Source organism: Macrobrachium rosenbergii, chromosome 58 (assembly GCF_040412425.1).
Source record: "Macrobrachium rosenbergii isolate ZJJX-2024 chromosome 58, ASM4041242v1, whole genome shotgun sequence".
NCBI classification, from domain to species: domain Eukaryota; kingdom Metazoa; phylum Arthropoda; class Malacostraca; order Decapoda; family Palaemonidae; genus Macrobrachium; species Macrobrachium rosenbergii.
This window is the reverse complement of record NC_089798.1, coordinates 14,468,138-14,494,436: the sequence shown is the minus strand read 5'-3', so window position 1 is coordinate 14,494,436 and position 26,299 is coordinate 14,468,138. Positions and strand designations below refer to the sequence as shown.

Here is a 26,299-nt window from a genome sequence, read left to right as displayed (position 1 = left end):
TCGTAATTTATGTTTTTCTTCAGATTACCCTGTTTCCTCGTAGTTTGCAGCCTTGGCATGATTCTCTGTCACTATTTCACCGGCTGACACGGGACTGAACTCAGAAAGGGATTTTGACAAAGGAAAATCTATTTCTGAGGAAGGTCCCGTGTCACCCGGTGACCCTCCCTGACTCACCTATAGCTCCCCCTTTTTGCACATGCCAAGTCTGGGGTTAGTGCTAGCATGGAATGAGGTAGGTGGCGCTGGTGTCGCCGTCCTGGCGGGTATTGGGTGTAGGGGCTGTAACGGCTCACCGCTCTATTCCGGGGGTTTTGATAGGGAGAGATCTTTCGAGTAGGTCTCCGTGGTAGTGATCTTTCACTCACCCTTCGTTATACCGACGTCTTCCTTGGAGAAGACGCTCGACTGGGGGTAGTAACCCCAGCTTTCCTGAAAGCTCTTTTTTCTCTGGTATATCTAGCATATTATACCTAGAAATTCGTGCTGTAATGGAATTTCACCGGGTGACACGGGACCTTCCTCAGAAATAGATTTTTCCTTTGTCAAAATCCCTTTTTTGCTTTGCATGACTTACTGCACCATTTTTATCACAAGTTTAGTTGACTCTAAGTATGATTACCACAAATATCATAACAGCACACAAGAGAATATTTTATCACTGTTGATATTTCATCTCTTATCACCATAAAAATATTTAAATTATAAATTTTATATGAAGGAAAGACAAAACCAAACAGGTTGTACCAAGTTCACCGACAGCATGGAATGAGCGTGTGCATACATACATACCCTACGCACACGATTGCACTTATCTTTAGGTTTGTAGAAAAAATGAGAAAATACAGTAAAAATATAAACAAGAATCCTGCAGCATAAAATATAAACTAAACTGACTCTCTCTACCATGTACCAGTAGTGTACATAACTTTAATATCAATTACTGTACCACAGGCATAAAACCACGAAACTTCACAAATTCCAGGACGTTCATGACGCCATCAAATGAGCGCGTGCATCTGTAGGCACGCGTTGCCATATTTTTGCTTTGCCTGATTTACTGTACAATATTTCATTAAAAGTATAATTGACTGTAAGTACGATTATCACAAGTGTTATAACAGTACACGAGAGAATATTTTATCACTGCTGATGTTTCATCTGTAATCACCATAAACATATTTAAAATGCAAATTTCATATGTAGGCAAGACAAAACCAAACAGGGTGTACCAAGTTCATCAACGGCATGGAATGAGTGTGTGCATACATACATACCCTATGCACATGTTTGCATGTATCTTTTGGTCTGAAAGAGTAAAAAGTGAGAAAATACTTTAAAAATATAAACGAGAAAATACTGTAGCATACAATACAGATCAAAAAGTAAAGGATGTGTGTCTTACTGTACCTCAATGCAAACATACTTCGGTTACTGTTTCTCTCTCTCTCTCTCTCTCTCTCTCTCTCTCTCTCTCTCTCGTACATCACTACTGTACATATCCTTCAAAATAATGTGAATTACTGTATCATAAACATAAAAACACGAAACCAAACATGCTCTATCAAGTCAGGTCTACCTAGCCCTCTTCTTCAATCCATCACTGCATCCCCATCCCCTCCCAGTCATTAAAACTGCTCCCCAGCTCCACCCACCTTCCAAAACAACCCTTTCTCTGAGCCTTCCTCTACACAGCCTTATTGCCCCTCCTCTCCAGTGGCACCAAGCCATCTGAGTGCCCCTCCCACCATGGAAATATCACAAGCCTTCCCCCACCCCCAAAAATCTTTCCCAATCAGTCTGACTGTAGGCAGCATTACCAGCACTTTATTGAGGCCATGCAGCATTGCCAACCATCTGTGGCAGTTTTTTCAAATTTTTTAAAATGTATGTATATAAGGGATTTTGACAAAGGAAAAATCTATTTCTGGGTGAAGACCTGTGTCGCTCAGTGAAATGTCCTTATATAGCACACATTTCTAGGTATAAATATTGCTAGATATACCAGAGAAAAACCTATACAGCTAATAGGATGCCAGAGTTATTACCTCTGGGTCGATACATCCTTATAGGATGTCGGTATGTCATCTAGGAGGGAATGGAAGCCACTACCACAGATGCTTAACCCAATAGACTCCTCCTCTCCAAAACCCCTCTATCTAAGAGGTGCCAATACAACGGTCCTTCACCACTTGCTACTACTAATTCTACCCATAATGCCCCATCCCAAAATAGCACCCAAGCTTTTTGGCTAGCCTAGGGTGGGAAATATAGAGAGGGGAGGGTTCACTGAGCGACACAGGTCTTCACCCAGAAACAGATATTTCCTTTGTCAAAATCCCTTTTCTGGGATCGACCTGTGTCGCTGAGTGAAATAGTAGCAGAGAATTGACCAAAAAGCTTGTAAACATAAAAGGATTAATTGTCAAAATATAAATTTTACTAAGGAGAAATAAAATTAATTTTGAATATGCTTTTTACTTATCCAAATTAGAATAGAAAAATATAAATATGTACAAAATAAGTTTTAACTACCCTAATCAATACAAAACAATGCAGTTACAAGAACACGTTTAACAGTTAAACTAGAAATCATCACCTAAAATTAACAAGATTTGGTGAAAAAATTTTTCAACAAGGATGGTAAAAACAAAGACAGGAGTGGATTGTGAAGCAACCCAAACCCAGTCAACAAGGTAGAAAGGACAGGAATACAAGCGAGGCAGGTAGGTGAGAGGTATACCAATTGGTAGGGCAAGCAAAATACAAATATAATTACAATTACACATTACAAAATTACAAAATACAAAAATAATATAATATTAGGCTGACTCTGGGGAAACAATGTTCCCTGCAGCGACAGCAGAAAATTTCAAAGCCTCCAAGGATTTAAGGTAGTGACGTTTAAAGACTCTAGGGGATTTCCAGCCCGTATATCTCTTAATTTCATCAAAATTCATATGTTGGAAGTAATTAACTGAGGTGGCTACAGCCCGGATATCATGGACCTGGGGGATTGAATCCGGGTTGGCTTGTTTAATAAAATAAAGTATTTGTTGTCTAATAACATTCAAGGAGATGGTTCCACCATTCTCTCTAACAAAAAGTGGACCTGAAGACCTCTGAGAGGTCCTTTCAAGGTAGGCTTTTAATGTAACCACCGGACATAGGGAAGGATCCTCCGGAAGAGGTATAATCTTCCAGGGAGACCACCTAATTAGAGGGTCTTCATTCTTGGCTAAAAACATTTGATCCGGAGAGAGTAGAACCTCTCCTGATGGGAGGAAATCCACATGATTCGACTCTCTAGAAAGGGCTGAAAGTTCAGAGATTCTAGCTCCTGAAGCCAGGCTAATTAAAAACAGAGTTTTTCTAAGAAGAGTCGAATAAGAGCAAGATTCATTATTTGTGTCTGAGGCTAATTTTAAAACGTCATTTAAAAACCAAGAGACCATTTTAGGACAGGTTGTTGGTCTAAGACGAGCACAAACTTTAGGAATAGATGAAAAATATGAATCCGTTAGGTCAATGTTAAATCCCCACTGGAATACTTTCTTTAAGGCGGATTTAGTTGTAGTAATGGTACTAGCCGCCAGACCTTTGTCAAAAAGGGCCTTAAAAAATGAGATCGTGAGATTTGTAGTCATAGTATGAACGTCTGATTCTTTCAGGAAGTTAGCAAGTTTTCTTACTGCCGAATCATACTGACGAAGAGTAGTTTCTCTCTTATCTGATTCCAAAAACATTGTGTTCAGAGGATCAACATTAGCATTTTTCTGAGCCGTAAACTTCATGAAATCCATAAAGTTAGGGCATTCAGCATTCCTGAGGAAGCTGACACAGTCTGAGTTTGCACTACTTGGGTTAATATTGGATGAGGAATTTGCAAGGCTCTGAGTTTCAGCTCTAACAGAAGGGGAAACCAGTTGCTCTTCGGCCACTTGGGGGCTACTAGTGCAGCAGATAATTGCATATTTCATAAGAATCGTTCAGATAGTGAAACAAGCATGAAATTTTGCACAAGTGCTCTTTAAAGTTCCTTCTATCAGAAAAGGGCGCTGGCCACGCAAAAAAATTTAATATGGCCAAATTCCAAGATGGCGGCCAGTATCGACAGATTTTGGCTAATTTTTCACTAGAATGGCATGTATTTGCTTCTAGCAATATGGTAAAGCTCTTCCATACTATTTCTTGTGAATATTATGTTTCTGTAGCTTCCCAGTACAGTTTACCTTTAAATATGGGGCTATATGGCTGCCAAGAAAAGGTAGAAACAATAATTATAATGAGAAATAATGCCCGTTCAACAATTATCGTTTTAAGCATGGATCTTGGTTTTTGTGGTTTTAGATCCTAATGAGGCCATCTCTTTCGAATAACTCATCAATTTTGAAGGAAAATTAATAAATGTAAAAGAGTGTATGTCTGCACACAACCAGGGCACACTGGTGACATCACTGCTGTGTAACTCAGCATGGGGTTCAGTGCCAGCTAATCCAGCTTTACTAATCCTGTAGTCTTAGACTAGTAGTTGTAGTATAGTTTAGTTTAGTGTCCCAAATGCTTTCTAACAGCCCCAGACCAGCTTGGTACTCTTCTTCATGGCAGTGGTTGGACAGGAGCTCTGGTGGAGGCAGGAGTTGCTTCATCTGGAACTGCAGAATCCTTCCTGTCAGCTGCAAGTGTAACCAGGACACGGCAGATGCACCAGGTTACAGCCTCTAGTTTGTACAAACTCCTGAGGACAGCATACACTGACTACTGTGCTGAGAAAGCAAACAACAATGAGCAGGCATTAGAGTTTGAGGAGTGGTGTGACCTTCGAAGACAGCAGAGTCCACATTTCCACTTCTGGCACATGGTGTTGTCTATGAAACTTGTGATATTCCTACTGATCAGGTCCTTCCGTGAGGCCAATTTTGTCCTCTACTGCCAGGCATTGCATGAGCTGATACCCTACTTCTTTTCCAACAATAATACAAACTATGCTCGTTGGCTGCCTATTCACCTCAGGGACATGCTTACCTAGAGAGTTCACACCCAGAGTTGCACAAGGAGTTCAAGGCTGGCAACTTTGTTGTGCACAAGACCAGTCGCCAGTTCTCAGCAATGGCTCTTGACCAAGCTCATGAGCAGACCAATGCCTTTATAAAGGCTGATGGCGGAGCCATTGGGCTGACTGAAGATCCGTCAGCACTCAGAAGATGGATGGTGGCTGGCCCAGAGATCATCCGGCTTGGTGTCTGCATACTGAAACAGAGGTTCAAAGTAAGGAGTCTAATGAGCAGACAACACACCATGAACAAACACCTCATGCGCAGAAGACATTCTTGAGAGAGTCAGCAAGCTGTCATTGGCTTTGCAACACTTGGGAAGTCCTTTTCAGGAAGAGAGCCAGGATCTGTATTCCATTGACAACAAAGACATTGCCCACCCCAGCTCAGCAGAACTTCTACAGACACACCTTGACAGAGGCCGCACTAAATTTCAGAAGTTTTCAGACTCTTTGGCAAACAATGCAGTCTCCTTCTATGAGCCGATAAAGAAGAACAGAACTGACTTCTTCAGGCAAGAAGCTGCTCCTGTAGAACAGTCAAAGCAGAAACTTCTGAAGGAGGATTGCCAGCTTTTCTCAAAGCTATTTATATCCTGTCAGAGCCGTGAATGTGATCTGCAGGAATTCTTCCAGCACGAGAATCAAACATTCCCAGCTTCCCTTAGTGAGGGTGGTAGGCTGTACACATGTCAGAAGTCTCAGCTGACCTCGGTCCTGGAGAGTCAATGTTACACTAGAAGACAAAGAACCAAAGACTGATGTCCTCATTGTAGATGGATCAGCTTTGGTCCATGCCTTGCCACCAAAGAAAGGAAAGACCTTTGAGGGCTATGCACTTTGCGACTTCTTGCCTGTGATACAATCCTATAGCAGCAAGTACACATCATCACATCTTGTATTTGATGTATACAATACATCCAGCCTCAAAGCTGAGACCAGGCTCCAACGTGGTCAAGGAGGAAGGCGCAAGGTGACAGACAAGAACACAATTCCATCCAACTGGCGCAATTTCCTAAGACACGATGCCAACAAGACAGAGTTGTTCCAGTTCCTGGCAGACAAAGTTGCCCAGATGTCTGCCACAAATGTTGTCATTGCCACGAAAGGGTCTGCTGTCCTCAGCACTCATGAGGCTAGTCTTCAGGGACTGGAAAAGTGCTCTCATGAGGAAGCTGACACCCGCATCTTTCTCCATGCCAAATATGCCACAGAACATGGAGCCAAGACCATCACGGTTAAAGCAAATGACACAGATGTTCTTGTCGTTGCAGTCAGTGCTTTCTCCACTCTCCACAATCTAGGGCTAGAGAAGCTATGGGTGGCATTTGGCCAAGGCCAGAGCCTGCGCTGGATTGCTGTGCATGACCTGTGCAACTCTCTGGGCCAGGAGAAGGTGAATGGCATGCTCTTCTTCCATGCGTTCACAGGCTGTGATACAGTGTCAGCCTTCCGAGCAAGGGCAAGAAGACCGCCTGGCAGACATGGAACATCTTTCCAGAGGCCTCCACTGTGTTCTCCAAACTGAGTCACTACCCTCTCAGAGTGGAAGAGAGTGACCTGAAGGTCCTGAGAGGTTTGTCATACTTATGTATGAAAGATCCAGCACTGCTGGCACTGTGGATGAGGCTAGACTTGATATGTTTGCCAGAAAACAAAGGGCATATGAGGCCATTCCACCAACCAGGGAGCTCTCCTCCAACACACCAAGCGTGCTGCGTACCAGGCTGGATGTGTGTGGGGCAGGCCACCCAGTGTCAGCCACAGCCAGAGAACCCTGCTGAGTGGGGATGGCAAAGTCTGGTGAAGCATGGCAAGTCCTCTGACAACCAACTCGCCCTTAGCCAAGAGTTGCCAACAGCTTACCAAATGTGGATGCAAAGCAGGCTGTCGGGAAAGGTGCAAGTGCTACAAGCTGGGTCTTCCCTGCACAGCTCTGTGCACTTGCAAATGTGAAGTCTAGATAAATATTGCCTCTCTTCAGTAGATAATCTAGCTTGAGCATCCAACGTGTCATGCTATGCCTACCTTCTTATCCTCGAATTTTTCAAAGGTGTAGGTTGAGAGACCTATACATAGATTGGTTGTGTTTAGTCCGTATTTCTCTTCTTTTCTTTTTATGGTTACAGTCTTAGACACAATGTTGTATGTGACCATACCATTACTATTTCAGTTGAAAATAGCATATTAGTTAAACTGTCTGATCACATGAATATACCATTAAATAAAAACAGTTGGTCTCTATGTCTGCTAGCGCTGTGGATAGAAAAAAACTTTTATGGCAACCATTTTGTACGCCATCTTGGTTACAATTCATTTAGTAAGGGTTTTCAATAAAATGTGTGGTATGGAACATTTTTATAACCTAAAAGTCGAGGTTTAAAAAAAAACTGGCATATTCCATCCAATAGATGCTCCCAAACCAGTGAATCTCAACATAGATGGCAGCCATTTTGAAAAATAGCCGCCATCTTGGATTTTCAGGTGGCCAGCGCCCTTTTCTAAGAGAGCGTAGTCTTAGGAATGTTTGTGCCAAATTTCATGCTTGTTTCACTATCTGAACGATTTTTACAGCAATCTGCTGCACTATACTAAGGCTATTCGACCTTTGAATGACCTGAGTTTGTGTAGAACTTTCCACAGAAGATTTACTGGAGGAAATAGATAGACTTTCTGCCATTTGTTCCAGTCTATTGACATTGCGTCTGTAGCGTAAGCCCGAGGGTCCAGGTTCGGAGCTATATAACATGGGAGTTTGTGATTTGATTCCGTGGCAAACAGGTCCACCTGGAGCCTGGGAATCTGTTGGCAAATCCAATTGAAGGATTTCTTGTCTAGAGACCATTCCGATTCCAGAGGAGTCGTTCTTGACAGAGAATCTGCAATCACGTTCCTTACTCCTGACAGATGTGTGGCTGACAAGTGCCAATGATTTTTCATTGCTAATGAAAAGACTGCTACCATTACGTGATTTATGTGGCTTGTCTTGGAACCTCCCCTGTTCAGACAATGAACTATCACTGCACTGTCCAGAACTAATCTGACATGTATGTTCCTGGCCGGACGTAAGCGTTTCAGAGTCAAGAAAACTGCCATTGCTTCCAGAATGTTTATGTGGAAGTGACGAAAGGGATTCAACCAGGTTCCTTGAACTTTCTTGTATTGTGAGTAACTCCCCCAACCGGTAAGAGATGCGTCCGTGTGGATGATCAGGGCTGCAGGGGGGAATTGTAAAGGAATTGATTTGGAAAGACTCTTGGCCCTTGTCCAAGGGCAAAGTCTTTTCTTTAAGATTGGAGGTATGAGGGAGACTTTGTCCCTGAAATTGCAATTTGCTCGTCTCCGCCACACTCGATTTATGTCCTTCAGTTTTGCTTTGAGGAGAAGGTCTGTTACTGACGCAAACTGAAGGGAACCCAGGATTCTTTCTTGAGTGCGACGAGAGGCTCATTTGCACTTGAGAAACTGCCTTGTTGCTTTGGCTATCTCTTTGCATTTTGCTTGGGGAATCGAAAGTTTGTGGGTGCCTAAGTCCCACTGGATGCCCAGCCACTGAAATTTGGCTGCTGGGGTCAGACGAGATTTCTTTGTATTTATATGAAAACCTAGATACTCTAGGAACTGAATGACTATCTTGGTCGACTTCCGACATTCGGAGTCGCTGGAGGCCTAGATTAGCCAATCATCTAGATAAGCCACGAGTTTGATATCTTGAGATCTCAGTTCCTGTACCACGGCTTCTCCCAGTTTGGTGAAGATCCTGGGTGCTATGTTGAGCCCGAAGGGCATTACCCTGAACGAGTAAGCCTGTCTGCCCAGTCTGAACCCTAGATAAGGGGAGAAGTTTCTTGCTATTGGCACATGATAATAAGCGTCTGTAAGATCTATAGAGGTGGTGACGGCCCCACGGGGAAGTAAGGTCCGCACCTGAGAGACGGTCAACATACGGAACCTGTCGCATTGAATGTAAGAATTTAGAGTTGATAGGTCTAAAATCACTCTTCTCTTGTCTGAGTCTTTCTTTGACACGCTGAACAAGCGTCCTTGAAATTTTAGATGCCTGACTTTCTTTATTGCCTTCTTTAAAAGAAGGTCTTTTGCATAGTCTAACAGATCCGGTGTTGGAGTCTGATAGAACCTGACTAGTGGAGGAGGTCCCCTTACCCAGCTCCACCCTAGGCCCTTTGAAATAATACTGTGGGCCCATGGACTGAATGTCCAATGGTCCCTGAAGAGGCACAATCTCCCACCTACCTGAGGAGGCTTACTTAGTGGAGGGCTTATTATCCCTGCCTCCTCTTGAGCCTCTGCCTCTAGATTGGAGTCTGGAACCGTGCCTGGACCTAAAACTTCCTCTACCTCTATTGCCCCTGAATTGGCGGTAGCTTTGAAAGGACTGCGATTCATAGGTAGGGTTGAAGGCCGGGGAGGAGACATAAGTTGCTGAACCAGCAGGATGGTGGGCTGGTTGGTTCAGCAAAACATATTGAGGATGTCCCTTGGAGGTGGAAGGCTGAGCAATTTGGCTTACCGGAACTGCCTGAACAATTGTCTGGGTCTGGGGTGCCTTGTAAGGGTGGAACCTCCTAGTTCTCTTCCTGCCTTTAGGTTGGGGCCCCGAAAACTCTGAAGACTTCCTCTTGAAAGGAAATCCCCAACGAATCCTGAGATTTTGATTGGCCCTTGAGGCCTCACTAATCACCGAGTTCACCATGTCCTTGGGAAAGAGGTTGGTCCCCCAGATAGAGGATTTTATGAGTTTGTTCGGCTCATGACGGATGGTAGCGTCAGCCAGAACAAATTTTCGGCAGTTCCTTCTTGCCACTATAAAGTCAAATAACTCACTCTGGAATGAGGCCAGAAGTGATTTAGTCAGGATCCTGAACACAGGTTCGTCCTTATATACTGCAGATGTCAACTCCGCCGAGGTGATGGAGTTGATGGACCTGCTGAGACGGCACCTAGCCTCATACTCAGCTTTGATCAGAGACTCCGGAATCCTGGGCAACTGATCGCTGAAGAGATTCGAAGCGCACTCCGGATCTAGTTTACCCACAGTGAAGGTTTCCGGAGCCCCAGCCCAGCATTCTAAGTCTGCTGGAAAGAGAAGAGAGGTAGGTTCCGTCTGAAAGGTTAACTCCGCTACTTTGGAGGTGCAAGGAGTTGGAACATCCTCATTAACAGTAAACATTGTGAAACAGCCTTTATGAGGGGTCAATTTAGTGTTCATACACTCCCAGTCAGATAGGATCCTAACCCATGCCGACTGCGCTTGGTCCCTAGGAAAGATCACAGTCTCCTTGGGAACCTTATCTTCCCTTACCAGGGCTTCCTCGGAAAGACGAGCATACCCCAGGAAGGGAAAAACAAGATCCGCTGGGAAGAACTCGTAATCTTCCACGGGGCGGGTGCCACAGCCTTCGATGGTTAATTTACCATTAGCGAAGGGGGCATTGAAAGCGAGACGCCAAGGGTTACAGTCCTCATAAGCTGGCAGCTTAGAGGCGTCTGGAATAGCATAACTCCGTTGCTGTACCGGACCTGAACTAACCAGTCCGGCAAGCGACTCCTCTTGCGTCTTCAGTCTCTACGCCAAGGATTGAACATACTTCCCTGACGACTCAAAGCTCGAGGCAAGATCGCGAGACATTGCCTCGAACTGAGAAGTGACCTGCTCAGACAGCATTTTCATCATTGACTCTGCGAAGGCTTCAGGGTCAAAGTCAGGTTTTTTAGACCTTCTTGACTTCGCTCTCGACCCCTTAGAAGGGGGAGTAGCCTTCTGGGAGGAAGTCGAAGGCTTGGGAGCCAATGACACCTTGGCGGAGCTTGGTACAGATGGAGTTTTCGGGGGTTTCAACAATTTGGGTAAAGTCTTCGTCTTCATCGAGGACTTCACCTTGGGGATCACCGACCCCGAACAGGCCCCCAAGGTGGAGACCTTAGAGAATCCTTGAAAGGATGAAGACGAAGACGCAGGTGAGCTAAGAGACAATGGATTAATGGATTTACCTGCCTCACTTACATCCCTACCTTCCTCCTCTGGGTCGATGGCCATCGGCTCGATGTCCAGATTGATGTTGGCCACTTCCTCGGCCACTTCACCGCACAGCTCTTGATCTTCCGGTGAGACCTGAGTCTCCAGTCTAATCTTGTTGATCAGGGGCTCTGCCACTTCGGGGGCTACAGCTGCGGAGACCCTAGCATTAGGGTAGAGGATATTACAAATGTCCTCTGCCAGCACATAGGGGCGCCCCTGACCAACGTTGCGACCGAAGCCGCCAACCCAGATCTTCAAGGTCGCCAGAGACGAAGCTTGACGGGACCGAGGGACCTGTAATCAAATACAATGTCAATAAAAGGAATTGACAAGGATGCTATCTTTTATCAAGTATACTTAGAGTTGCTTGAAACAATCGAGCGTGAAATAAAGGTTAACGTACCGAATCATCAATCACATCAGAGTAGAGAGCGTAGCACACATCGCAGCCATCTGGGTGCCAGACGAGATGATCATCGATCTCGACTGCACAGCCAGCATGCGACCTGCATGCTACGTGGCCACAGGGTTGTTGTAGGTAGGCATTACAGCCTGGCTCCTGGCAATGCACCACCTATAAGAAGAATTGATACATGAGTATCTAAAATAAGCGCCGGAACAGCTAAACTAGTAATACTTAAAGTTATAATATTCCTCTCTACGCCGGAGTTGAGAACTGGGGTTACGGCGGAACTCTCCAATGAGATCTAAACAGGTGGGCCAAACGTGAAGCAGATCACGCCGGAAAGCAATTCTGATGACGCCGGAGCGTCATGAAAATTAACCACACACAGAAATCAACAACCAGAGAGGGGTAGGCGCCGGAGCGAAGGTTTGGGACTGATTCACTGAACACCGCTCACAGAAACTACAGTAATAATAACAGTAATATAAACAATATTCATTCCGGCTCCTCTACAATTCCGCCGTAAACAAAGCAACGACGCTCAAGCTATAGTCCTTACTAGGAGCTAAGGCGAGCTAACGATAGCTGCCGGAACGGGTCCGGATGACGGAACGGTAGAGAAGCAGGAGCAGAAATAAAAATACAGCTCCTCTACAATTCCGCTGTAAACAAAAGGCAACCACGCTCAAGCTATAGTTCCAACTAGGAGCTAAAGCGAAGCTACGATAGCCGCCGAACAAGTCCGGATGGCGGAACGGGCGGAGAAGCGGGAGCTAAAAATATGGCGACAGCAACAGGTCAGGTGCCTAGGCACCTTCCACGGTGTCATCTCAACCGAAGGGGCAAATGAGCTTTGCTCTAAAATGCCCCAAAGGGAGAGCCAAGATAATAATGTCTGATATAATGGGGGTGAGATAAACATAATAAGGCGAAAAGATAACCATAATATCTATGGCCTAGCCTAACCTTCCGAGGTCAACGCCTGGTCAGGTAGGCTAGACATAAAAAATGACGAACGGAAAGAGCGCTAGCACCAAACCGCACCTTCCGAGATTTGAAGAATCAAACTGGTCAGGGAGGAAGGGCCTGCACCCAAACCCGAACGAAGGCCACCCAAGAAAACCTTACCTACTTAGGCCTATAGGCCAAAGAAGGAAGAAAGACTGGGGCCAGCTTAGCCTACCTTCCGAGAATCAGCTGAGCCAAACTGGTCAGGTAGGCTAAATTAAAACACCACCCAAATCAGACTCAAGAATACTGATACATAATCAACTGAAATGGTATAAAAACAGCATTTAACAAATGCACCTACATAGAGCATATAAAGGAAAGCTTAGGCTAGGCCTCAATTTCATTAAAAAATTGAATACTCAATTGATCTTCTGGAAGAAGATGCGCCGCCTGATGATCGATGGAAGCCATCATGGAGGTACAAATGATCCAAAAAGGGAAAAGATGCAGAATAAAACCACGCAAAAAACGAGTGTTGTTGACAAAGCGTGCTATAAGCGGATGTATTATGGGTAGAATTAGTAGTAGCAAGTGGTGAAGGACCGTTGTATCGGCACCTCTTAGGTAGAGGGGTTTTGGAGAGGAGGAATCTATTGGGTTAAGCATCTGTGGTAGTGGCTTCCACTCGCTCCTAGATGACATACCGACATCCTATAAGGATGTATCGACCCAGAGGTAATAACTCTGGCATCCTATTAGCTGTATAGCTTTTTCTCTGGTATATCTAGCAATATTTATACCTAGAAATGTGTGCTATATAAGGACATTTCACTCAGCGACACAGGTCGATCCCAGAAAAGCCTTAAACACCTACCATATTGTGTGTTGCACACAAGAGAAAATAAAAGTTTTTCTAGTGTATTTATACAGAATATTTCATTACAAATATGGAAAAATGTACTAGCTAATTGCCTTTTGCATCAAGTTTTCAGTTTAAAGTGTGTTGGTTGTTGTTTAAAAGCACATTTAGTGTTTACAGTAATCCAATATTGACAAGGCAGGGGAGTAAGGGTATGCACTTGCCATTTTACAGCCATAGTTGGGTCTACTATTGCAGATAATCATATGACTACTGTACTGTCATTCATCATAATTTAGAATCAGAAATATACATTAGTATAGAACATCATTATCTATGAAGATGTAATAAGAAACACAAAAGTGTTACCTTGTAAAATAATGCTTTTGATGCTATGATTAGAGTGAATGGTTAATTTTGACATGAACAGCACATACTGTAATAATCCAGAAAATATTTAGAATAACAATGTATCTTTACATCACAAATACAAAACTACGTAAATACTGTACAGACAAAACATAAGTTATAACAAACAATGTCAAGTTTCACTTTACCTTAAGATTGAATAACTTTGAAACTAGAATATCTCTCAAATAAAACAAATTTCCTCCCTTTTTCCCTTCCTGTCTTATATCTAGTAGAGCAGTCAGAATTCCTCTCATCTGCAAAGACATTCACATATAAAAAATTTAAAAGTCCATTGTTCCATTCTATACATATATACTGTACTAAACCTACAAATTTATTGTTAGCTGAGAATTAGACCAGTAGAGGTTACAGAGAGACACTCCTCTGTTCGGTTATCCATGAAATTCAAAATACTAACAAATTTTTATCAATGAAAAATAGAAAATACTTAAAAATTCTAATGTACACCTATTAAGGATGCCATCAAATTGAGAATTACAATACTGATATAGATCTATGATACCAATGTGCTTATCCTGTCATAAGCAGTGAATTGGGTTATGTACCTGCTAATCAGGTGACTACCATGAAATCTGGCCAGAGCTTAGAATGGCTTGGGGTCAGCAACTTATACCTTGCTTTTTTTTCATGTGTATAGTACTTATGAAGCATGCATTCAAGCTAAGAATGGGTTTCTGAAGATATACTGCATAATATTCCCAGTCTCAAGGACAAGCTTCAGGCTTCCAGCAAGTAAGCTGTCACAAGAGCATAATGAGTGGGGCAAAGGTCATGTCCTGATTAAGTCTGATGTGCTTAACTGCACAAATATATTTGGTGCCAACACCAAAGTTCTATTCTTGTGATAGTTCATAATACAGAGCTAAAAGGGCTCCTGATGTGAAAGCTGCTGCAAAGCCCCCATTGTTGTCAAGGAGCTTGACTCTTCAGGTCAAACTTCAACATGGTCTTACTATACAGTACGTATGATTCACAGCATACCTTTGGATACTTCTTGTACAAGTACTACTCAGTTTAGAAGAAGTCCAGTACTTAGATTTGTAACTGGAGAAGTATTTGTCTCGCAAAAAACTTGAAATGCAATGTTTGCTCCTTTTCTTGCCCAAAATCCTCACAGACATGAGTTAAAACAAGTGTTGATTGATATACTAATAAACCACAGTCTTGGAAGGGGAATGGACATGTTCCTAGTGATTTGCCATTGTTCTTTAAAGGCTTAGTTCACAATCAATATCTTTACTTATCTTTCTTCAAAAGTTTCTACAAATAAGCATTAGGTTATCAAATGGAATATCTTGGTACTCAAGACTGGGTGAAGATTTTCCTGATTCTCAACAACGCTCTTGCACATTTGTTCAAGCCACAAGCCAAGGTATTACTGTAGTAACAGGCATTTCCAACATTACCACCATCGAAAAAACTCCCCATCTACTGCACAAAATTACTGATCTACAACTAGGTCACAACTTGGATCATTTCTGCTCTAAGATCATGAATGGCATTGGATGAATGCTGGAGAGGATATTACCATCTAACTTCTGTAACCCAAGGCTGTGTACCTCTAATGGCACTCTAAGAAGATCTAAAATGAGAGTCTGGATGAAAACTGTGTGGGTGGATATGGATGGTGGTGAACAAAGATACCATAACATGCAGACAAGGAGATCACTGCTCCTAATGGTAGAATTGATACCCAGGATGCTTCTAGCAATGACAACACAATGGCCATACATTAAACAAACCCAGTTTTGCCAAGTTCAGAAAAGTATTTAACAACCTCACTGACTTCACTAATCATTCTAACAATGACAAGGTGTTTGAAAGCATCCTGTGGATTCCATTGGTGGCCAAAGCTGTAACAGTGTCAATTGTTTCATCAGAGTATGACTGATGATTTCTTCAGGTTTGCTACCTTACTGAATCCAAGTCCCTTGCCATCAAGTCACCCTGTATCCCTATCTTTGTAAGACCAACAGAAAAGTACACTGTGTATGCAGCATCACTGTTTTACACATTTATCTACTACACTCAAGAGGATGTCAAAGAAGGAAATAGTGATTAAATAGCGACCACCAGACACCATGCCTTGTCATTGGTTTCAGCAACTGAAAATCTTGCTGAAGTTAAGCATTTAACCGTTGATACCTACACCTGTATCAGCACAAGCTCACTTCCAATCACATGAGCCAAATGGGTATAAACCACCCCATCTACAGTAGCAAAGCAAGATGTTTGATTTGATAAGCACTAAAATGATTTGCTAAGATGTTGTACTGAAAAGATGTATGAGAAAGAGTGAGAGATAAGTGTGCTGTATTTAGTGTTTACCTTTGGGTTACTATACAAATACTGTATGTATGCCATACATTTGCTCCCCTTGAATTATTTTCATGTGTTAAAATGATTTCCCAGGACATACTAAAAAGCCATATGAACCAGAGGGCAATAGAGACAGGGTTTAGCAAATTATTTTTCTTTAGCTTACTGTACATTTCTGTCAATACTGAATTCACATAGTCTGCATGTTAACGGAGCTCCACTTAGTGGACTTGTGCTACTGTTAGCTATATAGTGTCTGGAAAAAAATTCAAGTGCAGGCTACAATATAAGGTCTTTATTACTTAACGGACTTTGTTACATATCAGAAAGGCCAGACCCCCTAAAGTGTGGTAAGTTCAGATGCTACTGCAAGAAAAACACACCTATCCATACAATAATATATGAATGGCATTGAGAAAAAAGCAAGAATGTAATACATGTGGTATACATGTATAACTTCACATGATTTTTTCCTAAGGGGTAAGTGCCATCAACATGATTCCCATCACGACAAGGGTAAGCACCATAGACAATTCCCATCAAACTCAGGTAGTGCCATTGACATGATTCCCATCATAACTGGGGTAAGGGCTCTTGAAATAATTACCACCAAAATTTGGATAACATTATCGACATGAGTCTCTTCAAGACTTGGGTTGCATCATTAACAAGATTCCCATCAAAAGTTAGGTGAGAGGCATCAACATGATTCCCGCCAAAATTTGGGTAACATCATCAAGTTCCCCATCAAAACTGGCATAAGCACCATCAGCATGATTTCTGTCAAAACTGTGGCAAGCACTATGAATATGATTCCCACTAAAATTAGGTTAAGGCCCATCAAAATGTTTCCCTCTAAAACTGGGGTGGCAGCACTGACATGATTCCTATCAACACTTGGGTAATCACTTTTGATGATTTCTGTCCAAACTGGAGTGACTCCATCAACACATATGCTATCAAAACTGGCTCCAAAGTTAGTCAGCATGAATCCATTCAAAACTGCGAAAAATGCCATCCTCTTGATTCCATCAAAATTGAAGTAAAACCACCAACTTGATTCCAACCAAAAATGTGATAAGCACCAGCCACTTGATTCCTGTTAAACCTGGGATAAGCACCAGCCACTTGTATTCCTGTTAAACCTGGGATAAGCACCAGCCACTCGTTTCCTGTCAAAACTATGATAAACACCAGCAATTTGGTTCCCATCAAAACTGGGGTGAGTGATGGCCACTTGATTCCCATCAAAACTGGGTTAAACTCCATCCTCTTCATTCCCATCAAAACTGGGGAAACACCAGTAACACATTTCCTGTTAATAACTGCATAACCACAGTGAGTATGAATCTCATTAAAACAGTGGTACATGCAATCCACTTGATTCTTGTCAAAACTGGGACAAGTGCCATCCACTTGATTCCTGTCAAAACTGGGGTAAGTACCAGCCACTTGATTCCCGTCAAAACTGGGGTAAACACCAACTACTTGATTCTTGTAAAAACTGGGGTAAGTGCAAGCCACTGGAGTTACAGCTGCAGGGTCAAAGTTGGAGTTATAAAAGTAAACCAGGAAAAAAATGCGTCAAAGTTTCTTTGATGCAATCAAGTTTTCTATACAGCCGCTGCTGCGTATAATCAATTCCACCGAAAATAGATCTATCTTTTGATAGTCTTGGTATAATGCTTTATGAGCCACGTCCCAGAAACTTTGACCATGGCCCGGTGGTGGCCTATCGTATATTGTTGCCAGGAGCACGATTATGGCTAAATTTAACCTCAACTAAAATAAAAACTACTGAGGCTAGAGAGCTGCAATTTGGTACAATTGATGATTGGAGGGTGGATGATCACCATATCAATTTACAGCCCTCTAGCCTCAGTAGTTTCTAAGATCTGTTGGCGGAGAGAATAAAGAGTGGACGAACAGACAAAGTCGGCACAATAGTTTTCCTTTACAGAAAACTAAAAGCTACTTCTAGGTAACTGGAAATATAAATTTTATATATATATATATATATATATATATATATATATATATATATATATATATATATATATATATATATATATATATATATATAATTACATACAGTATATATATAAAACATATACAATATTATATATATTATGCTGGGAAAGGGTACAGTATATGCAATTTTTGCACTAAGGCAAGCAATGGAAAAACATGCAGAAAGACAGAGAGGGCTACATCTAATATTTATTGATCTGGAGAAGGCATGTGATCGGGTACCTAGGAAAGAAGTGTGGAGATGTATGAGAGAGAAGTGTTTCAGAAAAGTATATTAAAGTAGTCCAGGATATGTATGCAGAGGTTACCACTCAGGTAAGGAGCACTGTGGGAACAACAGAAAAGTTTAGTGTAAGAGTTGGTTTACATCAACGTTCAACTCTCAGTCCCTACATCTTGTGATGGATGTTATTACATCAGATGTCAGAGAAGAAGTCACATGGAGTGTGATGTGTGCTGATGATGTTGTTTTGGTGTACCTGACTAGAGAAGGGGTGGAGATAAACTAGAGATGTGGAGACAAACACTTGAAGATCGAGGTTTAAGGATAAGCAGAGCTAAGACAGAATACCTGTGGATGGGAGGGGAAGGAAAACAGAGTGCAGTTAAATTAGGTTTAGACGACATCAAGAGGGTTACCACTTTCAAGTACCTTGGGTCCTGTGTAATGGATGATGGTGACATGGACTCAGAAATAAACCACAGGATACAGTGTGCCTGGATGAATTAAAGGAGATCATCAGGAATATTGTGCAACAAGAGGATTAGCGCAAGAGTAAAAGGAAGGTTTTATAAAAGTGGTTTTATAAAAGTGTAGTTAGACCAGTGATGGTGTATGGGGCTGAGACGTGGTCAATAAAGAAGGCTCAAGAAAGGAAGTTGGAAGTGGCAGAGATGAGGATGTTGAGATGGATGTGTGGAGTCACGAGAAAGGATTGAATCAGAAACGATTATGTTAAAGGGACAATCAAAGTGGTAGAAGTGTTAAAGAAGATTCAGTATAGAAGATTGCAGTGGTTTGGTCACGTCATGCAGAGAGAGGAGTATCATGTGTGTCGAAGGGTCATGGACACAGAGGTGGCTGGGAGGAGGAGGAGGGAAAGGCCAAGATTCAGATGGAAAGATAACGTAGCAAATGACATGAGGGAAAAAGGGTTAAGAGAACAGGATACGCAAGATAGAAGAAGTGGAGAAGGCTTACACGGAACAGCAACCCCATATAGAGATGAGTAAAGGCTGAAGACTGAAGACAAAGAAGACGATTATATATATATATATATATATATATATATATATATATATATATATATATATATATATATATATATATATATATATATATAATATATATATATATATATATACATATCATATATATATATATATATATATATATATATTATATATATAATATTCTTATGCTGTGATTTTCATAATGCAGTAATCTCCCCTTAGTCATTGTGTGTATGTGTGTATTGTTGTATAATGTATGATTTTATGTTCAGATGCACAGATTCCATAGAGAGTTAGCTTAAAGTTAAAGTGGTTAAACCCTGTATGGTCTATGAAAAGGATGATATATGGGTGGAGAGAGAGACAGAGGGTGGTTGTTTTCTATAAAAAAACGACCTGTGTTTAGTCAATATTCAAGACTGCTGAAGTAACATATTCCATTGGGGCTCGATCAGAACACTGTTGGGTGGAAAATTCTATCACGTAAGTTGCGCAACATCATTCAGGAATTTTCCATGAGACGATATCTTTTCATTTTATTATAGTATCTAGAGACTCTTCTGTTCTGAAACTATGTAATAATAAATATTATGATTAACAGTAATTCCACTTTCTCTCTAATTATCGTTTTTAAAGAATTTTTAAAATAAAAATCTCGTCTAAGACTCGTCCACACACTCGTATGGACAGCCATGCCATGCCATCTATAGACGTCCATACAGAGGAGTTGATTGAGAGACCATTATCCGTGCGGGGAGGAGCTGTGATTCTCTCTCTCTCTCTCTCTCTCTCTCTCTCTCTCTCTCTCTCTCTCTCTCTCTCTCTCTCTCTCTCTCTCTCTCTCTCGGGACTTCGTGTGTCCTGTTGTAACGTAATTGATATTTTTGGTAGACAATGGTCACTCATAACCTTCAACTGTTTAATTCCTTAGTAAATGTGTCTGAGTCATCTGAACTGTGTATTTTATTGAGTGTTCGTAACGGTGCATGATAAAAAGTGAAGAAATTGGTACCATGGTATTGTAACATAATTATTGGTTTTTAGTGCACTAAAAATAATATTTACAGTGATTATATGAAATTATTCTACTTTTTCCCTTTTTAATGCTTTTTTCATGTTGAATGTTTTATGCTTTATCTTTTGAAGAATTTTTTATATATATATGTGGTGTGCTTGCTATTGCCTTAATGCTTTGCTTTACATTTTTGATAGTTACTTTTTTGCAGAGTATATTTCTGTGTCTTTTGTATCCACATTTTTGTTTGATTGATTTAATTGCTTTATTTTGTTTAACACTTGGGAATTAATTTACTTGTATTTCCTTTCAATCAAATTTTGTTACTTAATTTAAATTTTACTTGAATAATTTTTTGATTAATTAATATATTAATTTTTTATTTAATTTTGACTGATGATTAATTCAGATTTAATCAAATTTTGTTTTGTTTTTAAGTAATAATAAATTTCCCTGAGACTGTTAATGTCATGTATAATCTTTGAATTTATAAATAAAATTTTGTATTTAAAATTATTATTATAGAGTTTCATTCATTGACCCACAGAGTGGTATGTGAGAAGTTTTCCTTCAAGTAATTGAAGTGAGCTTGAACCAGGGAAATAAAAATACTTAGACTTTTATAATGTTATTGGAGTGATGCCCTTTGATTTTACCTCACACCTGTTTTACTGAACTTATTCTGCTTTCTTTCATGATTGATAAGTTTTATAAGGGATCACTATTGTCTTTAGAGGAATCAGTCGTTTTGTATATGTGATGAGGGTTCAGTTGTCTGGCTGTTGTGAGGTAATTATAACTGTCGGATAAATGGTAAGTTTGGTAATCAAATATCAAGCACTTAGATACCAGGTTTAATTTGAAGATCAGACACTGGGCACTTCTGTCACAATATATATATATATATATATATATATATATATATATATATATATATATATATATATATATATATATATATATATATATATATATATATATATATATATATGTATATATATATATATGTATATATATATATATATATATATATATATATATATATATATATATATATATATACACATCTATCTAATGGTGATGTGGATAACTGAGGAATTACTCATCTTTGGATCCCTGATTCCTGGTCCGGTGCTTGGATAATGTCGAATTCTGGATAATGGCGATCTGGATAATTAATGGACCACTGGAGATATATATATATATATATATATATATATATATATATATATATATATATATATATATATATATATATATATATATATATATATATGTATATATATTATAATTGTGTATGCATATATGAAATATATATATAATTACATGAATGAATTTTTATCACATCACCGTGATTCATATACAAGCGTTAAGCTACAAACGTCCTTTACTATCCAATTCACTCTATCTCGGGAATAATATATTTTCATATATGTTACCCGAAGGGGAATTTTTTAGTTGATAAGAAGTTCATCGTTTCGTGGGCTTGAAATACGGAAGACAAGAACTCAGGACTACAGTGACACGAATTATAAACACACGGCCAACAAGTGAGGTAGAAGGATACCGCCTCTCACCTACAAATCCCCGTCGAACTCAGGTATTTGTACTTAGACGCGATATCAACCCACCTCTGCCATGCTAACCATGTAGTGCGTCTGTTGCACGCAGCCATATTATGAATGAATTTTTATCACATCACCGTGATTCATATACAAGCATTAAGCTACAACTAAAAAGTTCCCCTTTGGTAACATATACAAAAATATATTATTCCCAAGGTAAAGTGAATTTGATATTAAATGACGTTTGTTGCTTAATATATATATATATATATATATATATATATATATATATATATATATATATATATATATATATATATATATATATATATATATATATATATATATATATATATATATATATATATATATATATATATATATATATATATATATATATATATATATATATATATATATATATATATATATATATATATATATATATATATATATATATATATATATATATATATATATATATATATATATATATATATATATATATATATATATATATATATATATATATATATATATATATATATATATATATATATATATATATATATATATATATATATATATATATATATATATATATATATATATATATATATATATATATATATATATATATATATATATATATATATATATATATATATATATATATATATATATATATATATATATATATACATATATATATATATATATATATATATATATATATATATATATATATATATATATATATATATATATATATATATATATATATATATATATATATATATATATATATATATATATATATATATATATAATATATATATATACACACATATATATATATATATATATATATATACACACATATATATACACATATACATGCATGTATATATATACATATACATATATATATATATATATATTTATATATATATATATATTTATATATATATATATATATATATATATATATATATATATTATACAGACAGTCCCCTATTAATGGCTGGGGTTCTGTTTGTGAGAGAGGTGCGAAATAATGAGCAGGAAGACAAGTACTCCTGGCTTATTGATGAAGCGACCCGCTTATAAAGTGGCGTGCGGACATCTGCGTATAACACAAAGACCGTGGGTACAAAGATTTACAGGTGACCTAAGGTCAAACTATTTCTCTAAAAAACTGGATAGGTACATACAGAAAACACAATGATTAACAATGTCTGGTCTGTTATAAAAATACTGTTACATACGAGTATACATAATGCATGGTCACTCGAACAGACAATAAAATATACAATTCACGATAATGATAATAATTTGTGTTCGTCCGACCCTAGGTCAAATGTAAAGGCACCGCAGAAAACGGGATGTTCATTAGAGAGAGCGCGTTGAGCGGGGACTTTACAATACTCACCCCCAAGACATAGGTAACGTCTGATCACATCAGGTATCTGCTGGGGCGACAGAGGGGGCCCCGCTTTCTCGATGTCAACTGGAGGGGGTAGTCGCCTTCCCCGGCGCCCTCTGGAGTGGTGTGTTGGGGTGCCCCCTGTCTGGTTCCGGGTTTTCTGGGGACGCCCACGACGTTTTCCTGCGCATGGGGCTGGCCGGGGGGTTGCTATCTCCTCCGGGGAGCTTTGGGAACCGCCTCCGACATCCTCCTCCAGGAATGCGGGCTTGAGGCGGTCTATCGATACCCAGTCTTCCCTTCCGTGGATGGCTACCCAGAATGCCTTTTTGTTCCTCTCGAGCACAAGGAAAGGTCTTCTGTAGGGCCTGGTTAAGGGTGGCCGCATGGCATCGTCCCTGACGAAGACGTGGGTGGCAGAGGACAGACCAGGAGGCATGAAGGGGGACGTCCTGTCGGTGTATGTCCTCTGGCAGGGGGCAAACTTCCTAACCCTGTCACGGAGCCTCTGCGTTGCTATGTCGTCCCTGTCTTCTGCGATGAGTTCCCCTGGGACTACCAGGGTCTCCCCGTAGACTTTTTCTGCTGAGGAGGGGTCACCATTGGCTCTGGGGGCAGTTCTCAATCCGAGGAGGACCCAGGGTAGCTGGTACTTCCAAATCTCGGAGGTGCAACGAGCCACGAGAGACGCCTTCAGGGACCTGTGGAACCTTTCCACCATTCCGTTGGCTGCAGGGTTGTAGGCGGTGATGCTGTGGTGAGTGGTTCCCAGCAGGCGTGCCAGGGCAGTCCACAGCTCGGATAGGAAAGCGGAACCTCTGTCTGTCATTATATGGTCCGGGACACCAAACCAGCTGATCCAGCTGGAGAGGAGGGCTTCTGCCCACGCACTGGAGGTGGCTTCTTCCATGGGCGTAGCTTTGGGCCACCTGGTGGAGCGGTCAACAACTGTTAGAAGGTATCTTGCTCCTCCTGGAAGAGGAGCCGCCGCGTTGACGTGGATGTGCCCGAAACGTCTCCTCGGCTAGGGAAACCTGCCCACCCCAGACTTGGTGTGCCGCCCTACTTTGCTGGCCTGACACTGCATACACTGCCTTGCCCAGGCCGTCGTATCCTTCTGTTTGCCGTGCCAGACAAACTTCTCCGTCAGTAGCCTGTCCATCGTCCTTCCGGAGGGGTGGGATAGTCTGTGGATGACGTTGAAGACCAGCCGATGTCTGGAGGCGGGCACCAGTGGGCGGGGGCGGCCAGTGCTCATGTCGCTCAAGCAATGTTGACCCTCCAGGGCCAAGGGGTACGTCCTCCCACTTTAGCGACGTGACGGCTGTGTGGTAGGCTGGGGTCTCTGGGTCGGTGGCCTGTTCGCGGGTGAGGTCCTCGTAGTCGATCCCGAGCTGCACTGCGTCGATCTCGGGTTCTTCCTGCTGGGGAGGTATTTGATGGTGCAGGTGAACTCCGCAACAGCCACGAGTTGCCACTGCTGCCTAGAGGACCATGCGTCCCCCAGCTTCCTGAAGGCATGGACCAGGGGCTAGTGGTCAGTCCAAATCGTGAAGGGCGTACCCTCCAGGAGGAACTTGAAGTGACGTACCGCCTGGTATACTGCAAAGAGTTCCCTGTCAAAGGTGCTGTAGCGGGACTTAGTGGGGCTGAGTTCCTGCTGAGGAAGGCGATGGGCTGAGGGGTCCCACTGATGACTTGTTCCAGGACGGCTCCGCAGGCAACGTTGCTGGCGTCCATCGTCAGCTGGAGGGGAGCGTTGGGGTCCTGGTGGGCCAAAGATGCTGCCTTGGCAAGGGCGGCCTTCATCAGGGAGAAGGCCCTCTGCTGGTCGGGGCCCCACACTAAGGTCTTTGGACGACCCTTGAGGACCTCCGTCAGGGGGTCCATGGTGTGCGCGATCCCCAGGATGAATCTCCTGTAGTAGTTGACCATTCCGAGGAATTCTTGTATAACCCTGATGGAGGTAGGGGTGGGGAACCTCACGACGGCCTCGACCTTCAATGACATTGGGTGGACGACCCCTGGAGATATCTCTTGGCCCAGGAATTCCACCTTCTCGACGCCGAAGGTGCACTTGTCGAACCTGACGATGAGGCCACTCTCCTGCAGGCGCTGCAGGACCTTCCGGATGTGCCGTAGGTGTTCCTTCTGGGATCTGGAAAAAATTAGGATATCATCGACGTAGCAGATGCAAAAGTCCAGGTCCCCCAGGATGCTGTGCATCAGCCTCTGGAAGGTCGCGCCTACGTTCCTCAGGCCGAAGGTGGAACAGGCAAAGACGCAGGACCCGAAAGGCGTGACGATGGCGGTTTTGGGGATGTCTTCTAAGTTAAGTATACCTTAGTTTCACCAGACCACTGAGCTGATTAACAGCTCTCTTAGGGCTGGCCCGAAGGACTAGACTTATTTAACGTGGCTAAGAACCAACTGGCGCTACTGGTACCTGAAAATATGATTTTAAGAGATCTAACTTTGAGAATACTTTGGCCCCATGGAAGGAGGCCGTTAGGTCCTGCATGTTTGGTAGAGGGTAGTGGTCAGGTTCTGTAGCGAGGTTGAGCCGCCTGTAGACGCCGCAGGGCCTCCAGGTGCCATCTGCTTTCTGCACCAATTGAAGGGGAGGCCAATGGGCTGGGAGGCTTCTTGCATATGCCCATCCTTCCCATCTCAGCAAAGGCCTTCTTGGCCTACTGAAGACGCTATGGGGGAAGCCTTCGGAACTTCTCATGCGTCAGGGGCCCCTTTGTTTTGATGTGATGATATATCCCATGTTTGGCGGGGGCCCCGGGCACCTGGCGGAGCTCGGGTTTGAAGACTTCTGGGAATTCCTTCGGGAGGGAACCATACTGGTTAGGGCGTGACGGAACAGATGGCGGGCTCCCTGGGGCCCATTGACAAGGGGGAGGGACTGGCAGGACTCGGTGTCCAGCAGGCATGTGCAGCCGACGTCGACTGCCAGTCCAAAG

The 26,299-nt window shown here is 41.6% G+C and overlaps 1 protein-coding gene across 12 annotated transcripts in view; it reads right to left on the bottom strand.

The window, feature by feature from the left end:
• Positions 1-26,299, bottom strand: part of LOC136837314 (transcription elongation factor, mitochondrial) — a 250,307-nt gene that overhangs the window by 15,097 nt on the left and 208,911 nt on the right. For all 12 annotated transcript variants that reach the window (XM_067102072.1, XM_067102067.1, XM_067102075.1 and 9 more), the window contains one exon: positions 13,867-13,974. In XM_067102072.1, the coding sequence (XP_066958173.1) occupies positions 13,867-13,974 (108 nt within the window). The remainder of the gene's footprint in view (positions 1-13,866; positions 13,975-26,299) is intronic.